Source organism: Hemiscyllium ocellatum, chromosome 12 (assembly GCF_020745735.1).
Source record: "Hemiscyllium ocellatum isolate sHemOce1 chromosome 12, sHemOce1.pat.X.cur, whole genome shotgun sequence".
NCBI classification, from domain to species: domain Eukaryota; kingdom Metazoa; phylum Chordata; class Chondrichthyes; order Orectolobiformes; family Hemiscylliidae; genus Hemiscyllium; species Hemiscyllium ocellatum.
The window spans coordinates 92,309,766-92,330,224 of NC_083412.1; the positions used below are offsets into that span (position 1 = coordinate 92,309,766).

The 20,459-nt window shown below is 42.8% G+C and overlaps 1 protein-coding gene across 1 annotated transcript in view; it reads left to right on the forward strand.

Annotated features, from left to right (window-relative positions):
• The window catches only part of LOC132820630 (neural cell adhesion molecule 2-like), a 581,438-nt gene that overhangs the window by 351,595 nt on the left and 209,384 nt on the right, over positions 1-20,459 (forward strand). The window contains exon 13 of the mRNA XM_060832832.1: positions 15,026-15,145. Coding sequence (XP_060688815.1) covers positions 15,026-15,145 — 120 coding nt within the window. The remainder of the gene's footprint in view (positions 1-15,025; positions 15,146-20,459) is intronic.

Consider the following 20,459-nt stretch of genomic DNA (forward strand, 5'->3'; position numbering starts at 1 on the left):
TGGTGAAAGCTTATTCAAGGGTCTAAATTTGTTCATAGAATCCCTACAGTGTGTAAACAGGCCCTTCAGCCCAATAAGTCCACACTGACCCTCCGAATTGTAACTCACCCAGACCTATTCCTCTATCCTATATTTACCCCTGACTAATGCACTTTACATACACATCCCTGGATACTATGGGTAATTGAACATGGCCAATTCACCTAACCTGCACATCTTTGGGTTGTGGGAGGAAACCTGAGCACTTGGAAGAAACCCACACTGACATGGGGAGAATGTGCAAGCTCCACACAGACAGTCACCCAAGGCTGGGATTGAACCCAGGTCACTGGCACTGTGAGGTAGCAGTACTAACCACTGAGCCACCGTGCTGCCCCCAATGAAAGCTCATGAAAGGTGTTGATCTGACAGTGACCTTCACACTAATATGTAAGCAAGATTCTGGATAGATGCAATCAAAGAAAGTGAAGAACTGTACCCATCTACAAAGAAACATCTTATTCTATTGCAGCATGTGCAAACATCTCACTGAATAGTTACTGTATTCTGGCACGGGGGAGATGGTGGTGTGGTGGTAATAATCCAATTCTAAACTAACATCTGGAGACATGAGTTCAAATTCCAACATGGCAGATGGTGAAATTTTTAAAATGTACAATTGCAAATAGGTGGCACAGTGGCTAGTGGCTAGCATTGCTACCTTACAGCATCAGGGACCGAGGTTCACTTCCAGTCTCGGATGACTCTCTGTGTGGAGTTTGCACAGTCTCCCGGTGTCTGTATGGGGTTTTCTCCGTGTGCTCAGGTCTCATCCCTCAGGCCAGAGATGTGCAGATTAGGTGAATTGGCCATGTTAAATTGCCCATAGTGTTCAGGGATGTGTAAGTTAGGTGCATTGGTCAGGGAAGTGGGTCTGGATGGGTTGCTCTTCGGAGGGTCAGTATGGATTTGTTGGGCCGAAGGTCCTGTTCCACACTGCAGGGATTCTATAAAATTCCATCTGAGCCATCACTTCTCAAAGGAAAACTAGTCACAGTAATGGTAGAATTATTTCAGATTATTGTTTAAAAGAAACAACCATTATCCTTTAACGAAAGAAATCTGGCATCCTTACCTGACCTGGCCAACGTGGGACCCTTGAATCCACTGCAATTAATGAATTGTCCAGTCAAATTGTCAGTGCACTCAGTTTGTGATTAATTAGAAACAGGCAACAATGCTGGCCTTGTCAGTGATGTTCACCATTAAAAAAAAGCCATTAGATTATTTGCAGAATCAAGTAGGATTCTCTACACTTCACTTTAAAATCTTTTGCCTTGTGTTTGAATATATTAGTGCCTCACTGCCTGTCTAACCTCATCAAGCCCTACACTGAGCTCCTGCACATCTTACCTTCTGTGTACCGTCAACTTCCTTCATGCAACACTTCAGCATTCCTGGCTTCACATTCTGGAATTCTCTGTATGACCCCTCCTGGGGTCCCACTTGTCTTTCCCATTTTAGGACGCTCATGAGAGAGGTGACAATGTAGTGGTAATGTGACTGGACTCACAATGCAGAGCCCCAGGCTAATATTCAAGGAACATGGGTTCAAATCCCACCATGGCAGAAGGTGACATTTGAATTCAATATAAATCTGAAAACCCATCTGTTTCACTAATGTCCTTTAGGGAAGGATTTCAGCCATCCTTACCTGGTCTAGCCTACATGACACCAGACCTGTAGCAATATGGTTGACTCTGAACTGCTGTCTGGCAATTCATGATGGACAATAAATTTTGGCCTGTTCAGTGATGTCTACACTGGGTGAACAAATAAAGAAAAGGTGCTCTCCCTGGAGCTCAGTCATGGAAGGAGACTCCCAGGAGGATAGAAATTTTGCAAGGTTATCCTCAAAACAACTCTGGAGAGGTTAAATATCCCCATCAACTCACACAGGAGTTGGCTTGAGGCATCCAAAATGGAGAAGGCTTATTTGAGAAGGCTTCACTGGGAATGCATTGAGATCTAGTCAAGACACTGAGGGGATAGCATCCACTTTCAAACATCCCATCCACCAGACCCTTCATGCATCACCAATACCAAATGTGGCAGAGTTTGTAGCTCATGCAGTGAGCTTATCAATCCTGAGGGTCTGGCCCAAAGTAGTAGACTGTGAAGCTGGTTAATAACCGTCCTTTGTAGTCATTATTCACTGGAGTGCAGGAAACAGTTCCCGTAACAAATGTAAGCAATCTTAGGATACCATAATGGAAGTGAAATTAATCAGCAAATCCCTTGTGCCAAAAGCTGTGATAAACGTGCAATGTGTGAGAAGACCAGTCCCCATAATCTGATTAACCTAAAGTCATGGGCTCAGTGTGAACCCTAGGTTTTTCAGTCAATAACCAGAAACAAATCGATAGCTAAGTCATTCATTCCAATGAGTGAAACATCCCAAAGGGACTTCTCAACAGTGAATTGATCAAATATGACAAGCCACATCAGAAGATATTAGGATGTGTGCCCGAAAGCATAGTCCCAGAGGTAGAGAGGTGGAGGACTTCAGGGAGCTTAGAGCATAGGTAACACAAAACACAGTCACTAATGGGGGGAAGGGGGAGCAAAAATGAGAAAATTGTAGTTTTCTGGAAATCGTAGCACTGATGAAGATACAGTGATAGTGAGGGTGTGAGGATATGAGGAGATATAAACGTTTGGACACAGGTGTGGATGGACCATGAGCCAATATATGTCAGCAAACCCAGAAGTGACGTATAAACAGATTCAAGTTCAGGTACAAACAACAGCTCTGGATGTACAGAGATTTAGGGTTAGGTGGAAGATGCATAGCGAAAATTGTTAGACATTGGAATGCATTAGTAAAAAATGAGGTCTGCAGATGCTGGAGATCACAGCTGAAAATGTGTTGCTGGTCAAAGCACAGCAGGTCAGGCAGCATCTCAGGAATAGAGAATTCGACGTTTCGAGCATAAGCCCTTCATCAGGATGAAGGGCTTATGCTTGAAACGTCGAATTCTCTATTCCTGAGATGCTGCCTGGCCTGCTGTGCTTTGACCAGCAACACATTTTCAATTGGAATGCATTAGTCAAGCTTGGAGCAAACAAAAGCATAGGTCAGGGTTCTGTTGGCAGATGGGTTAAACAAGGACAAGAGCAGAATGAGTAATATTACAGAAGTGGAAGGAAGTGATCATGGTGGTGGGAGGATGTGTAATTGGAAGCTGGAGAGCTCTCGAGCAAATAGCCTCTGTTGAAGTTTCACAGGGCCTTGTATCTTTGGCTGTATGTGAGTTGTGTCTTTGAAGGGTTTTTCACTGGGATACGAACAGGTTTTCTTGTCATATCTTTCCAAACTCACCCCATTAAGATCCACCCTGTCCCCATGGAATCCCTCTCTTCTGATTCCTGCTACAACGTAGCACACATTGTTACCCCCACATGCCTGACATTTTCCATGAATGTGGCAGATGGGGGAGAGGTGAGAAACCAATGCCTGCCACCCCCCCCCCCCCCCCCCCACATCCCCCCCATTCCTTTTAGGGGCAGGAACCTGGAGGTCCTTCTGGATGGGGTAAGGTAGACATGAGATTTCCTATGCCCTCAGGAGTGGCAGAAGAGGCCACGAAAGCAGAGCATGTCAGCCCAGACCGAGTTTGCCACCTGGGTCAGCTGCTGGGAGGAACACCAAGCTTTGTAGGACAAAGGTCAATGAGTTTCTCCACTCCACCAGCTAAAGGGCCAACATCTTCTCTCTGTTATCTCACATTCACTCCATCTCCGCTACAGCGCCCATCTCCCATCAAGGCTCATGCTAGATTCATAGCTCCACTACTCTCGCTAATGCCTGCAACATCTTCCCCACTTGATGTTACATGCCCCACCCTCTGACGTCACTAGCCAAGCAGGCCCTCAGCACAGCCTACCCACTCGCTCAGGGCACCTCCCTCCCTGCATCTGGGCATCAACTATGCCTCCTAGTTTTATCTCCCATACCTTTCTTTCCGAAGGGAAACAGCCCACATTAGGGCATAAAGAGTCAAAATGGATGGCAGGTTGCCCAATACTCCACTCATTACCCTTATGTGTGGAGGGCATCCTAACTCTGACCATCATCAATGGCAGACTGATTGTGTCCAAGCCTCCAGTTTGGTTTCAGAGATTGCCTTAGACATACTGTGCCAGGAACCCCTGACTTGACCCATCTCCCTTGACTTGATTGGGACCATGCTGGCAACCATGGCAAGGTTCCTGACTTTACATAAACAGCAAGACAAGACAGAAGTTGTATGAAGTTATATCATTTACCAAAGGACCCAAGGATAAAAAGGCAAGGCCGGGATGCTGTAAATATCCATCTCGGCTCAGAGGGAGTGAGCACTCAGCGAGCAAACAGCCTAGAGATGCAGCCTGCTCCAGGCCATGAGCTGGGTGCTCTGTGTCCTCACTGCAGCATTACCATGAGAGTCGATGATGCAGCCCAAGGTGCAGAAACATCCTGTAAGTGGACTAGGGATATGTCATGTGGGTTTTTAGAGGCTGGCAGAAATCAGTTACCCAATGTTTCTCTGAGGGACAGTGTTGGAGATTAACCACAATTACACTGAAAGGCAGAATGGCCTACCCATGCTCCTATTTTCTACATTTCTGTGGATGCAAATGTCCATCAACGTGTGGTGCTTGAGGGCTGGCACCTGTGCAATATTCACTGAGATGCTGGTGCCCCTTTGATATGTTTCAGGGTCCCGTTGCCCATTGGGATTTCTACTCTGAGTTTTCTCAATGTCAGTGTGTTTGGTAAGATGGGAAGCTGAATATTAATAAGGTGAGTTCAGCAGTCACCAAGCTGTTTGATGAATAATAATTCCTTGACATCTTGCTACTGACGAGTGAGAATCTCGAACAGCTCTTGTCAAAAATGTAAAAGATGGAGCAAGCTGCTCCAGACATTGAGATGCGCCTCACTGAGCTTCTCATCTGATTCTGCCACAAATCTTGCCAAAGCCCAGGTTACTCAGACCCCTGACTGGGTAGCCCAGTAATGGTGTTCATGGTGGGATTTGAAGACAAGGAATTGAACTTTACCGATTAGGTCAGGGTTAAGCATAGGACAATAGGGTCAGGGAATGGGTCTGGGTAGGTTCCTCTTCAGAGGATTGGTGTAGACTTGTTGGGATGAAGGGCCCTGCTTCCACACAGTAGGGATTCTATAAATTCAATAGGTCCGGTACCATTACGAGAAGTGAAGATTGCTCCATTGGCCAACGGGAATCAGGAGCTGCATCTTGTGTGACATTGGTCCAATCACATCCACCATTGGGCTGTCTCCAATTGAAGACAGCGGTACACTGCCCAGATAGCAGGCCACTCAGCAATCTCCACAGCAACCTGGTTAGCGCTGACCTCTGCTGAGATTGCAGCTCCAAACTGACAGCATCTCAATGGTGAGGGATCCTCGTAGAATGGGCAGGTTTCTGTGCCTAAGTCAAGACCAAGGCATGACCAATTCTGCAGCACCAGTGGTGTCATTGTTGTGGGATCTACAATTGCCATTAGGGGCTAATCCTCTGGGTCGCAGAGCATCCATCAGGGAAGGCTATTCTGGGAACCCTCAGGGGAACAGTCAAGGTTTACCTTGTGGTCTTATCTCCCGGTTGTGAGCTCTCTCACTGCAGCAAAATGGAGGTGTAGAAAGCAGCCATTATTTTGGTCCTTAGGCTGAGCAACTGAGGAGCTTGCTGCTGGCATTATTCCATGGCTCCTCACCTTGGCCTTGTCCCATCATTCTCAAGGCCTCTCACCCCTTTGGATTCTGCCAATGTCAAAGGAATTTGACCCTGTCCTTCAAATCTCAACATTATTTTGAGGAAAGAGTCAGATGTATTACTTAAGTCTAAAGGGATCCAAGTGTATGGGGAGCAAGCAGGAATTCTTTAGAATGATCGGCCATGATGATATTGAATAGTGCAGTGGACTAAAGGGACTGAGTGGCCTACTCCTACTTTTATTTTCTATTCTGAGGAAGTTCTGACGATAGGTCACAGGACCCACAGCATGAACTCTGATTCCTCTCCACAGATGCTGCCAGATCTCTTGAGTTTTTCCGGCAATTGCTTCTTTTGTTTCTGCTTTACACCATCCACAGTTAATTTTCAGTTCTGATTTTCAATTCTATGTTTGATCGACAAGGTTAGCAAATACTTTGAAAGTTTGAATTATTTCCCCTCCCTCACTGGAGTAAGGATAGTTACAGCATCACATAGTTTAAGGTCGGATTCAGCAGGACAAATAACATTCTCTTTATTGTCGGTTGACAACACAAAAGTAGCAGATTTTGTGGAGATAGTAGATTGTATTTGTGAATAATCTTACAATCAGAGCATATTGAAGGGGCAATCTATCCATTGGTGCTGACGTTAGATCAATCTAGAATCAACTCAGTGCTGAATTGGTATGACCATCTGTTACTTGAGAGATCAGATTTGTGAACCTACCCAACATCTGTAAAATAGCACAGCCATATAATAAATAATAAGATGTGCTTTGTATTAGCTGTGAACTCATACAGTATTAAAACAGCTGTGTTATTCTGAAGCTTGCTGCTAGACTCTGTATCCGTGGTCCAGTTGAGCTTTAAATTGCTTCCTGGAAATAAATCAAAATCAACGTAAATGGTCCTTTAAATGCACGGCATGAAATGTATCCATGCTTCTGCTTCATTCTATCATTGAGAAATTATTACAGGGGTTATGATTTGTGATCTTGTGGAGGATGTTTGCTAATGCCCTCATTGGAGTGACAGCCAAAGAAAGTTATCACAACGGAGCAATAGGGCAAGGCCCATTCGGTTCATCGTATCTCTTTGGAAAAGCTGTCCATTTGACCTAAACTTCGGTGCTCTTTCCTCAGAATCCTAAAATTTTGTTTCTTTTCACATGTAATTATCCAATTCCTTTTCAGAACTTATGGATGAATGTCTTTTCATTTTGTTTTCAAGCAGTGCACTCCCGTTTATGTCAACTCGCTACAGAATACCTTTTCCTTCTGTTCCTATTAGATCTTTTTGCCACTCATCTAAAATCAATGCCCTCTGGGTTACTCACCTTCACACCAATGCTGGGATTTTCTACTTATTTGTTAGGCAAAAACAATGACTGCAGATGCTGGAAACCAGATTCTGGATTAGTGGTGCTGAAAGAGTACAGCAGTTCAGGCAGCATCCGAGGAGCAGCAAAATCGATGTTTTGGGCAAAAGCCCTATTTGTGCTTATCAAAACCCCTTTGTGATTTTGAACGCCTCCATCAAATCTTCTGATGACCTTTTCTACACTGAAGAGGACCATCACTAACTTCCCTCATCTTGCCATGAGACAGAAGCCTTTTACTCCCAGTGCAATTCCGGTAAATCTCCAGCATAGCCTGTCGCAGTTTACAACAGCCTTTTGGAAGTATGGTCATCCATATCAGTCTATAATGCTTCCGTCTGGGCCTAGCTAGTGTTTAAAACGTTTACAGACATACTCTCTTGCACCATTTAATTAATGTTATCTATTTTCATTCTACCAAAATGGATCAGTTTACACTCTGCATCAAATTACATTTGCCTAATGTTTTAGTCTGTCTGCCTGGACCCTTATTATTCTCTTCACACTTCACAAATAGTTCCAAGTTCAGAGTTGGCTAGAAATTTTAAAACTAGGGGTGGATTATCAATATGTACCTCAAGAGCAGAGGTCTTATAGTAACCTATGGAGAACATATTTACTTCCAGTCTGAAAAACAACCATTCATGGGGGTCTCTGCTTTTGTGCTTTAGCCAATTTTCCGTCCTTACAGCCACTGCCCCTTTAATCTCATATGCATCAATTTTACAAAAGGTTCTATTATGTGGTACTTTATTGAATGGCTTAATGGCACTGCAGCAATATCCTATCCTCATTCAGCCTCCCCATTGTTTCATCAAAGAATATAATCATGTTAATCAGACAAACTTTGCCTTTATGAAATCTGCACTGGCTTTCTTTTAGCAATACATATTGTTTTCCAAGTGACAATTAACATTGACTCCAATGAAGGCCCGTGAGGATTCCCACTTCCGTTTATCTTCAGCGGCCTCTAATTGTTGGATTTGGTGAACAGTCCCTTGCCACTACTCCCACATCTGCTAGAATGTGGCAAAATTCTCCATTGTTTCAAACCTTGACAGCCTGGAATAAAGCCATCTGGATTGTGTGACATTTTTGTGTTGAGCACAGCCAACCTTTTAAGTTCCTTCTCTTTATTGAGTGTTATTCTGTCCAATTTCTTGATTCCCCCTTTGAAATAGGATTGACATCATCCTCCTCCTCATGTAAGCCAGCGCCAGGTGCTCATCCATGCTCATGGCCATTATAAGAAAATCACTTTGATGATCCCTAATCAGTTCAACCCTTTCTTTGACTGTCCATTTTGCATTCATAAGTTCATAAGATACATGAGCAGAATTTGGCCATTCAGTCCATTGTCTGCTCTACCATTCAATCATGGCTGATATACTCCTCACATCGATTTTCCTGCTTTCTCTCCATACCCCTTCAACCCATTACCAATTGAAAATCTGCTTACTCCTTAAATTTACTCACTGTCCCAGCATCCACCAGTAGCAAATTCCATAGATTCACAACCCTTTGGGAGAAGTAGTTTCTCCTCAACTCTGTTTTAAATTTGCTACTCCTTGCAAGTTTCAATATGCTATATATAAGATCTTTAATGTCACCTATTAATCATAGACTCATTCAGAATACAGGCAGTAGGGTGGCTCAGTGGTTAGCACTGCTACCTCACAGCACCAGGGACTTGGGTTCATTTTCAGCCTTGGGTAACTGTCTGTATGGGTTTCCTCCCACAGTCCAAAATTGTGCAGGTCAGGTGAATTGGCCATGCTAAATTATCCATAGTGTTAGATGCATTAGCCAGAGGGAAATGGGTCTGGGTGGGATACTGTTTGGAGGATCGATGTGGTCTTGTTGGACCAAATAGCCTGTTTCCACACTGTAGGGAATCTAAGATCTAATCTAAACAGTACAAGTCCATTTGGCTGTGAGCTTGTGTTGGATTTTTGAATGTCCAGTCAACTCCTGTGCCTCAAAAATCAATATCCACAATCCTGCAGTTTGAATTTCAAGCCTGAATTGCCAATTGAAAGTTAATGTAGAGTCTGATTTCACCACACTTGGAGACAGAATGTCCCAGATCTCAACAAGACTCGCTCCTCTTTCCCCTCTCTTGAAGTATTTTAAATCTCTGATATTCATTCACTGACTCATTTGCCAGAGGAAAATATTTGCCCCTATTTGCTCTATTAAATTCATCCCTAATTTGAATCCAGCAAATTTTGTTCTCACTGCCATCTTATGAACCGGCACTCTTGACAAATTGGTAAAAATTACATACCGCAAATGCTGCAATGTTTACAGTATTATTCCATCCAATTATTATCACATTTTTAAGAATTTACTTCCTTTAATTTACATGTACTTGTTGTTCAATTGAATGGCCCCATGAAATATGATTTGTCTTGTATATTTCTTCAAATGTATTTTTCTGTCTCCTTCTCATTCTTTGGTGACCTAGTGTATACATCAAGTAGAATACTAACTCACCTTTTATCTCTAAAATCTCATCAAATCAATTTGTTCTTTGGGCTCTCAAGTACACAATCCCTTTGTATTCCGGCAACAGTGTCTTGGCCTATCATTCATGATCCCTTCCCTACTTCTTCAGGATGTATTCGAGCTCTGAAAATTGAAGCTCACATTGCAACCTTTGATGGTGTTGGATATGTATTAGTGCCACTTCATTATGACTCTATGGCCAACCAAACCTACTGATAACATCCCAAACATCTGCACACATGCATTGTAAAACCATCTTGCACTTCATCCCATTTCACCCCTGCGCAAGTTCTCCATTTTCTGACTAGATCTTAGTCTAGTGCCTCCTTCTTTCTGTGTGCTTTGTATCTCCTCCCTAACAATTCATCTGGTGCCCGGCACTCCTCTTACTTCTGCCACCCCACTAGCCTGTGTTCATCACCCCTTGAGGATGTTGGTCACAATTCACATAAATTAATTGTAAACTATCTGTCTTGAAGAGGCCTTTGCTACTGCAGGCAATGATCTGTTCCTGTGCTGGAAGTATTCAGTGACCATTCCCAATGATTGAGGAATCTGAAGCTCTTCCTGCATTTTGTTGAGGCGCATATGCATCTGCTCAAGTTGATGCACCCGCAGCTCCCATCAACCACCAGTCTCTGTCTTCTTTCAGCTAACCAGTTTCTGATCCAAACCGCTAAATCACCCTCAATCCCATGCCTCGATATTTTCTGCAATAGCCTACTGTGGAGAACCTTGTCAAATGGTTTCCTGAAATCCATATACTCCACATCACCACTTTACCCTCATCCACCTGTCTGGGAACCTTCTCAAAGTACTCAATAAGGTTTGTGAGGTACAACCTACCCTTCACAAAACCGTATTGACTATCCCTAATCTCATTATTCCTTTCTAAATGATTATAAATCCTATCTCTTATAATCCTTTCCAAAGTTTTGCCCACAACTGAAGTAAGGTTTACTAGTCTATAATTACCAGGGTTGTCTCTACTCCTCTTCTTGAACAGGGGAACAGCATTTGCTATCATCCAGGCTTCTGGCACTATTCCTGTAGACAATGATGAAGCCAAAGACTTGGCAATCTCCTCTCTAGCTTCCCAGAGAACCCTAGGATAAATCCTACCTAGCCCAAGGGATTTATCTTTTTTCACACTTTCCAGAATTGCTAACACCTCCTTCTTATGAACCTCAATCCTGTCTAGTCTAATAGCCTGCATCTCAGTATTCTCCTCCACAACATTGTCATTTTCTAATGTAAATACTGTCAAAAAATATTCATTTAGTGCCTCTTCTACCTCCCCAGATTCCACGCACAACTTCCCACTACTGTCCTTGACTGGCACTAATCCTACTGTAGTCATTCTTTTATCCCTGGCATATCGATAGAAAGCTTTGGGTTCTTCTTGATCTTTAGATTAGATTAGATTCCCTACAGTGTGGAAACAGGCCCTTTGGCTCAACAAGTCCACACCGACCCTCTAAAGAGTAACCCAACCAAACCAATTCCCCTACCCTATATTTGACCCTGACTAATGCACTTGTCCTATGGGCAATTTAGCCTGGCCAATTCGCCTGACTTGCACATCTTTGGATTACACATCTTACCCTGCAAAAGACTTCTCATGTCCCCGTCTGGCTCTTCTTTGCTCTCTCTTTAGGTCCTGCCTGGGTAACTTGTAACTCTCAAGTGCCCTAACTGAGCCTTCACCTCTCATCCTCACATAAGCTTCCTTCTTTCTCTTGACTAGAGATTCAACTTCTTTAGTAAACCACAGTTCCCTCATTCAACCATTTACTCCCTGAAATATTTTAATTCTCACTGGTCTTGAGCACTGAAGAATTGTTTTGAGTATGTCACACTCCCTGCACTGCATACTGCATCATACCTTACTGACAGTCACCCTCTTCCTGTCTGCCTGCACACTTTTACCTGTGGGCTTATCACCTCCATAAATATGTACTCCAGAAAATACACAGCAACCTGTATGTGGCCAGGGTATCATAGGAAATTGGAATAGGTGTAAACCTTATCTTTTGTTTCACTATTCAATATGATCTTGGATTTCAGCTTCAGGTTTCAAAACCTACCCTTATGCCTCATTTCCCTGAGGGGTCGAAAATCTTTCCATCCCAGCCTTAATATATTCAACATTGGAGACAAAATTGGATTCCCCTTTGTAAACCTTGCTTCGTGGTTTGTCAAACAGTTGTAAATAATTAATGAAACACAATTTTGCTCTCACAAAGCCAAGTTGGCCCTTTCTGATCTGATTACAGTGCAGTTATGATTTTTTAACTATTCTGCCATAACCTTATAAATAATAAGTTCCGGCCAGTTTAACTATGATGGATGTTAAGCTAACTTGTCAACAGCCTTCTGCTTTCTGTCTCACTCCTTTTGTGCAAAGAATTGTAGCAATTATTATTTCCAATATGCTGGGTCTCTTCCTAACCTAAACAATTTGTAAAGTAACAATACATTCAGCAACTTAAGATTCTTGGATTTAGGTCATTTGCAAATGTACTAGCAGTTCAGTCCAATAGTTTCTAAATACCATTTCCCTGATGCCAATGATTGCTTTACATCCCTTCCTCCCTTTCATCTCTTAATTTTCCAAATCTTCCAAAGTGAAGACAGATACAGAGCACCTGTTTAATGCTTCCACCACTTCCTTCTTTCCATTATTAATTCCTCAGACTCATTTTCTTGAAGACCAACATTCACTTAAATTACTCTTTTCCCAATGTCAATGCTTAAAAAGCTTATATAATTCCTCAATATATATTCATTACTCTACAGTATATATTCTGCACAGGCATTGTTTTATAGTGTTGATCCTCCACAGATCACTATGTTAATAGAGTGATAGAGTCACACAGCGTGGAAACAGATCCCTTGGTCCAACCAGTCCCTGCTGACCATAAACCCAAACTAAACCATTTGCCTGCGCATCCCCATATCCCTCCAAACATTTCTCATTCATATACTTATTCAAATGTCTTTAAAACATTGTAAATATAGCCACATCCACCACTTCTTCTGGAAGTTTACAACACATATGAACCACTTTCTGTGTAAAAATATTGTCCCTCATTTTGTATTCTATATTGTATATCCCCAGTATGTCCATTGGTGCTTTGTGTGTAAACTCTAGTCTGTTTTTAAAGCATACACTAGCTCAATCTCCTCAGAGACTGTCCTTTATTTACCCAACCGTTTTACAATACGTACCCTGCATATCTCATGCTTTCACAGCATGTTAGTTCTCTATCCCGCTACTTCACAGTGTGGTTTGTCACAAATGCAATAAAGAGGGGCATAGACTTCAAATAAACAGATATCACTTCAAATAACACTTCACTAGTATATCAATTCAGACCTTTCTCTTGTTGCATTACAGAAAGCAGGGGAGCGAGCATTCAGTGTGCGTGTGTGAAGTGAGGAGAATACAAAAGCAAACAAACATAAATGATTCTTTAATGAATAAGCCATGGGGTATCATATTGTCAATTTTAGTTTGTGCATTTCCTGAATCCACATATTTTACGAAGACCTTGGCATGGGTTTTATATTCAGTGCAGAGCAGTTGTGGTTCACCTGGAGGATGACCTGAGCTCTCTGAGAGGTCTCACGATCACTGAGTGTGAGGACTTTACCTCAATCCTGTGGGTTATTGAAATGCAAAAGGGCCAACAACAAATTTGTGAATTTCTTTCTCATTTTCGTTGAAAGCTTTAATTTGTTAGTCATCAAAATATTAGAAACAGGAAACTAATCAATCTGTTTGGATAAAAGGTTGAATGTTCCTTGTGACAGGAAATGGAACTGACAATAGGGTAAGGATGTAGCTTTGGATCGGAGATCTCCCAATATCGTCTTGGGTCATGGCATTTTACCCACACTGGGAGGCAAAGCCAAGTACCTCAAGACCAATTGGACCACTTCAGGGCCTGATTAAGGACCATGTGCTGTCATGGGAGGACATATTGCTGTACAGGGCGAGCTAACTGCTGTGTCTCAGCAAATTGCCACTGTGGCCACACAATTCCCAAAGTGGGTGTTCTGGAAAAATGCTATTTCCACTGTCCTGCTCTCAGCCTGATCACTTAGAGCTACTTGTCTGGCTTTAGACTCCTGAAGCAGAAATACAGCTGAGTAGCCTCTTGAGCTGTCAACCCTTTGATTGTACCACAGTCCTCAATTGGTAGGTAGGAGTAAGGTACTGGCACAGGTAGAGGATTGGCTGATGGGAAGAAAGCAGAGAGTGGGGTTAAAGGGATCTTTTTCAGGATGGCAACTGATGACTACTGGAATTCTTTAAAATTCTGTGTCAGAACAACAACTATTCAGGTTATACATTTACAATCTGAAAGAAGGAACTGAGGATGTTTTTGCCAAGTTTGCAGATAACATGGGATGGGCAGATAGTGTTGAGGGAGAAGAAGGTTGTAGAAGGAAATTCTGCTGGCCCAGAAAATGAGAAAAGAAACGGCAAATGGAATACAATGTGGGTAAGTGTAAGGTTTTGTCTTTTGGCAGGAAGAATAGAGATGTAGACTGCTTTCTAAATGAGGAAATGCTTTGGAAATCCAAAGCACAAAGGGACTTATGGTGTCCTTGTTCAGGATTCTCTTAAGGTTAACATGAGGTCCAGGTGGCAGTCAGAAGAGCAGACATGCACTGCTGAAGCTGTATAAGGCTCTGTTCAGACCACCTTTGGAATATTGTGAGCAGTTTTGGGCCCCATATCTGTGGAAGAATGTGTTGTAGATGGAGGGGAGTCAGGGGAGGTTTGCAGAATGATCCTGGGAATGAATGCTTGTCGTATGAGGAGCAGTTGAGCTGTGTCCATACTTGATGGAGTTTAGATGGATGAGGGGGATCTCATTGAATCTCAAAGGATGTGAAGAAGATGTTCCCATGAATAGGAGAGACCAGGATCCGAGGGCACAGTCTCAGAACTGAGAAGAATGTCTTCTGTCAGAAGGTAGTGAATCTGTGGAACTCATTGCCACAGACGGCTGTGAAGGCCAAGTCATTGTGTGTTTTAAGACAGAGGTGCTTGATTGGTAAGGGATCAAAGGGTTATAGGGAGAAGACAGGAGAACAGACGATAATCAAGTGGTGGAGCCCCTAATGGTCTGAATGGACTTGTTCTGCTCCTTTAACTTAAGGTCTTGTGGTCTACATGGCTCAGGAAGAAAGACAATTGGGAATGGGTCACAAATGTTTGCCTGATCCATATGCAAGAAGAATAAAGAAGGTGGCAAAATGAAAAATTTACTGTGTGTACCACCAAGAAGGTATTGGTGAGATATTATTGAAGTATAATATATCCATATTCATCTTCTCCTCCCTCTCTCTCTTTATAGCTCATGTTGTCCTCACCAATCTGAAGCCCAATTCAACCTATCACTTCAGAGTAGCAGCAGTGAATGGGAAAGGCCAAGGGGAACACAGCCAAATGGAAACCTTTCAGACTCTCCCAGTCCGTAAGTAGCTGAACCTGTCTGTTTTGCCCATTAATGGGAGGCATGTGACTGATATCCAAAGTCTTTTTTATGTTAATTCATAATCCATGGTAATGCCTTGTTATGAACAGAGAGAAGTATATGCTGCCAATCTGTTTTAAGCTCTTCTTTCATGACATTCTGCAGTTTACAAATAGCTTTGCAGTCACAACTGTATTGCTCAGGTGTGAGTTGTTTATTTCCTCTGAAGGAAGAATGGTAGTTGAAACAGTCACCTGAAGAACTGTGAATAAATCCTCAACTGATTTCATTGGAGCTGTTTGGCCAGTTTTAGATTTTCCAGGTGCTGATTGGTCAACATTTCTTCCCAAAATCTACTGCCATTGGTGGAAAATCACCTGAGGAGCAGGAAAATCAATGTTTCGGGCAAAAGCCCTTCATCAGGAATTCCTGATGAAGGGTTTTTGCCCGAAACGTCGATGTTCCTGCTCCTCGGATGTTACCTGACCTGCTGTGCTTTTCCAGCACCACTCTGATCTAAATTCTGGTTTCCAGCATCTGCAGTCCTCACTTTTGCATAGCACACTGTGGGCAGAGCTAATATAAGTTGAAGGCAGAGACACCTGTCGAGTGCAGTCTCTTGATGGTATAAAGGTAAGTTTGGATGCTGAGATATCTCAGATCACAACATTATGGTAATATTTAGCATTAATGTACAGTAAACAGAATTCTGAAGAAGCCAGAACTTAAAGACAACTCATGACATTGCCTTCTCATGGGTTTATGTTAGCTAAGGCACCAAAATGGTCACACTCAAGACTGAGAGCTGGGTGTAACCAGATTTCACCCTCCCTCCGATGAATTGGAATGGCAGCATTGGAAAGTGAGCTCTTCAATATTGAGAATCCAGTTCCAAAGAAGGGTCGCAGGTCCCGAAACATTACCTCGGCTTCTCTCTCCACAGGTGCAGCTAGAAATGCTGAGTTTCTCCAGCACTTTTTTGTTTTGGTTGTTGAAAAGTGAGTTTCTGTTTGCCCTGAGCAGAACCACTGGGAGTCATACCGGGGAGTCCGTAAGGATTGAATTTGTGAGGGAAATTGATTGTTTTGCTTTGGAGGATCGCTAATCCAAAGCATTTTTACATATGGGCACCAATTGAAGTTCTATCCTGTGGCACCTTCCCCTCTGAAATTTCACTGAGGTTTCTAATGATAGTTTCACTATCCAAACATTAATGCTCTCATCCAAAACTTCTACAGGTTTAGGTTTCCTGCTGGCAGCTCACTCTCCTTCTGTGTAATCACTCACTCAGCAACTTGATCCAAACAAAAATAACACATATTTCACCCAGATCAATTAATCTGTGGAATATTCTGCTGTCTGGGGTAAATCCGGTCAACATGAAATCAATATCACTCGATGCTACATAATGCATGGCTAATGACATCCAAGCAATCAGACTGGAATGCCCTGGGAAATGAATGAGAAACAGTTTGTCCTTTGTTATTGTATTAGATAATGGATCACAACCCTGGCAGTTGTCAAATTTACCTTGGACTTTCTGCAGTGTAGCAACTGAACAATTCCGTGTGTTGACAGGAAATGGGAAAGTATTCAGTGTGCATGACCTCTGTACAATAGGAGTGATGGAGAGAAAGAGAGGGATTTGCTTTGATATAGAACATGTTATTACATCCCAAAGCTCTTTACAACACAGTGAAGTAGTTTTGAAGTGTTGTCTCTTTTGTAATGTTATAAATGCCACTGTCAATTTGTTAACAACCTGTTAACAATCCAATGGTCAGATTGTTAAGTTTTTTTTCTGCTATATTGCTTGAGGGATAAATATTGATCCTGAGGAAGATTCCCCTATGCATCCCCAGAGTCGGGCATTTCCATCCATCCGAGAGGAAGACATCTTGTTAGAAAGCCAGCATCTGGCAGTGTTGCCTTCCCTCAGTACCTCTGTGGAGTCTCAACCCAAATTATGTGTCCCAGTCACTATGGCAGGTCTTAGCCCTTTTGTTGCCAGATGGACAATGATTTGAAATGAGAGGAATCCAGCTTATTAACATCATTTGCAATGAGTGTGAATGGAAAAGAGTAAGTTTTAAACTCAGGATAGTGAGAGGTATTGCAGTCCATTGAACAGCAAGCTCCTTTGAGCTATTGGCTTTTTAAAGATACCTAAACAAAATAATTGTGATTTACTGAATTTTTAAGACTTTTTTTAAAGATATAAATTTGCTACATTTGTAGCTATTCTCTGATCTGATCGACCTGTTAGCTAATGTCAAACAATTATGTCCACACTAGCAGAAATCAACACTGGCACCTGCTTTACTCACATACAATGAGATAGACAAAGAGACAAAGGTATAGAGAGACTGAGAGATAGAGTTGAACAGAGAGAGAGAGAGAGACTGAGACAATGAGTCAAAGAGTTTAAGAGACTGAAAATTGGAGCCAGAGAAATGGAGTAAGAGAGATAGAGAAATTGGGAGATGGAATAAGAAATAGGCAGCACGGTGGCACAGTGGTTAGCACTGCTGCCTCACAGCACCAGGGACCTGGGTTCAATTCCCGCCTCAGGCGACTGACTGTGTGGAGTTTGCATGTTCTCTCCGTGTCTGTGTGGGTTTCCTCCGGGTGCTCCGGTTTCCTCCCACAGTCACAAAGATGTGCAGGTCAGGTGAATTGACCATGCTAAATTGCCCGTAGTGTTAGGTAAGGGGTAAATGTAGGGGTATGGGTGGGTTGCGCTTCGGCGGGTCGGTGTGGACTTGTTGGGCCGAAGGGCCTGTTTCCACACTGCAAGTAATCTAATCTAATCTAAATACAAAGAGACTAAGATATGGAGTAGAGATTGAGAGATGGACCAGAGTGACTGAGATTAAGAAATGGAGCCAAAGAGACGAAGAGGTGAAGCCAGAAAGGTTAAGAGATGGAGCCAGAGAGATTGAGAGGCTGAGACATGAACCCAAAACAGACTGATAAGCTATGAGTCATTAACCAGAATGAGAGACTGAACCACAGTGCTGAGAGAGAGAGAGAGAGAAAATCATAGAAAAAGAGAGAGAGCGAGAGAGAAAGGGGGGGGGAGAGAGAGAGAGACTGAGCCATGAAGCTGAGAGAGGAAGTGATTGAGTCACAGCTTTAGGGAGACTGAGACACTCGGCATGCAACCAGAGAGAGATGGAGAATTCAAGACATGGAATTAGAGAGATAATAACAAACAGTTGAGAGTCTGCGTATTAGAGCTGTATTTATCTGCTATCGATTGAATTCCATTGTCAGGGTTGAAAGCAGATCAAATATTGCTACAGCAGGCACTGGGACCCTTTCCAGCAGTGGCCAATTAACAGACCACAACTGGGAGCCACCATATCATTAATATTGTGGTGGGGACTCACACCTCTCTCCATACTGCCACCCCAGGACGAAGGCCATTCCCGAAGAACAGACCAACCTCAATGGGCCAGGAAATTTAAGTGCATAGAGAAGGACAGTAATGACGATGGAGAGATTGAAAGACAGAGCCAGAGAGATGAAGACATTGGAACCAACAACCAGAGAGATCAAGAGATGGCAGCTGAGAAGTACAGAGGAACACAACACAAGGAGGCCTGTTGAGAGCTAGAGGAAAAAAACAAAGACAACAAACACAAATTAACAGGAAAGATCCATGCCCAGCTGGAGCTGATATTCACCGGAAGAGGAATCAATATCGACTTGAGGGTCAAAGGCCTTCACTCTTTGCAATTCTTGTCCCTTGGGACAATTTGCCTCACAACAGCCCCTACTCTGAGAGAGACTGTAATAGGAGTTGCAACCAAAACTTGGAGATAAACATAATCCTCTCATTGTGTCATCTACAATAATTATATAGTGATTGTTGCTTAATAGCAGTAATCTGAATATGAGTATAATGACTGCATATAGTATCCGAGATGAAATTATAATCATTTAGAGGTTCATTCAGTTAACACCAGAATTAACATTTAAACAGGGGGGAGGTGATAAGAAGTAAGTTGAAAATGACTGTTTCTGTTGTCAGTAGATGACTGATTAAAGCATTCATGTGATATTACTGTTCTCCCACAATTTAAATCCATTTGGAACAGGTATTAATTTACTGTCACTCTTGCTCAGTGGGTACGCTCTCTCTTCTGGGTCAGAAGGTTGTGTTCTCTAAAGTATGATTCAGGCTGAACTTTATTCCTTCCTGGGAAGTATATGTCACTGACTAGGCCAGCATTTGTTGCCAATTATGACTTGTCCTCGAGATGATTGTGATGAAGCACTTTCACGTATTGTTGTAGACCAAGATGTGTAAATGCGCCCACAATGGTACAAGGAAGGGCGGTGCCGGAAGTGGGCTCAGTGATGGGGAAGGAATGGCAGTATCGTTCCAAGTCAGGTTGCTGTTTGGTTTGTCCTGCTAAATGGTAGAGATTGTGGGTTTGAAAGGTGTTTTTGAAGGATCCTCAATGCGGTAGGACTGCAGCCTGTCTTTGAAGAAGAGGAACTGATGGATGCTTGACTGCAGCCAAGTTGGCCAGAACTGGCTGGGAGTTTCCAGTGAAATGTGTATGTGTGACAGAATGAGAGATTGTGAGAGTGTGTGAGACTATGTGTGTATGTATGAGAGACCGTGTGTGTGAGTGTGTGAGACTATGTGTGTGAAAGAGAGTGAGAAAGAAAGAGAGAGAGAGTGTGTGTGTGTCTGTGCCTGTGTGACTATGTGAGAGAGAGAGAGAGAGAGAGAGAGAGAGAGAGTGTGTGTGTGAGTGAGTATGATGTGAGTGTGACCCTGCATGTATGTGAGAGAGACAGTCTGAGAGTGTGAGAAAGTGTATGTGAGAGTTTAAAACTATATGTGAGTGTGTATGTGAGACTGTGTGTGTGTTTGTGTGTGAGTGTATGTGGATGTGGATGTATGTGTCTTTGTGTGAATTTGAGAGTCTGTGTGGCTGTGTGTGGCTGTGTGTGAGTTTGTGTGTGTGTTGGTGTTTGCGTCTGTGTGTATCTGTGTGTGTGTATGTGTCTGTGTGGGAGTGTCTGTGTCTGTGAGAGTATATCTGTGTCTGTGTGTGTATGCATATGTCTATGTGAAGGGAAGCTGGTTGGGCTATCTGTTAAAGGGCATTATGACCTCATAGAGGTTGGAAAGATGCACCCAATGAACATATGGAAGCTCAAAAGATGTTGCCACCAGTAGCCCAGGAGATAAAGCTGTCAAGCTATCTGCCTGGCATGGATCTTCCCTTGCTTTGGGTAAAATAACAGCAGAGATGGGCAGTGGACTTCACAATTGGCCACTTAAAATGCTCAA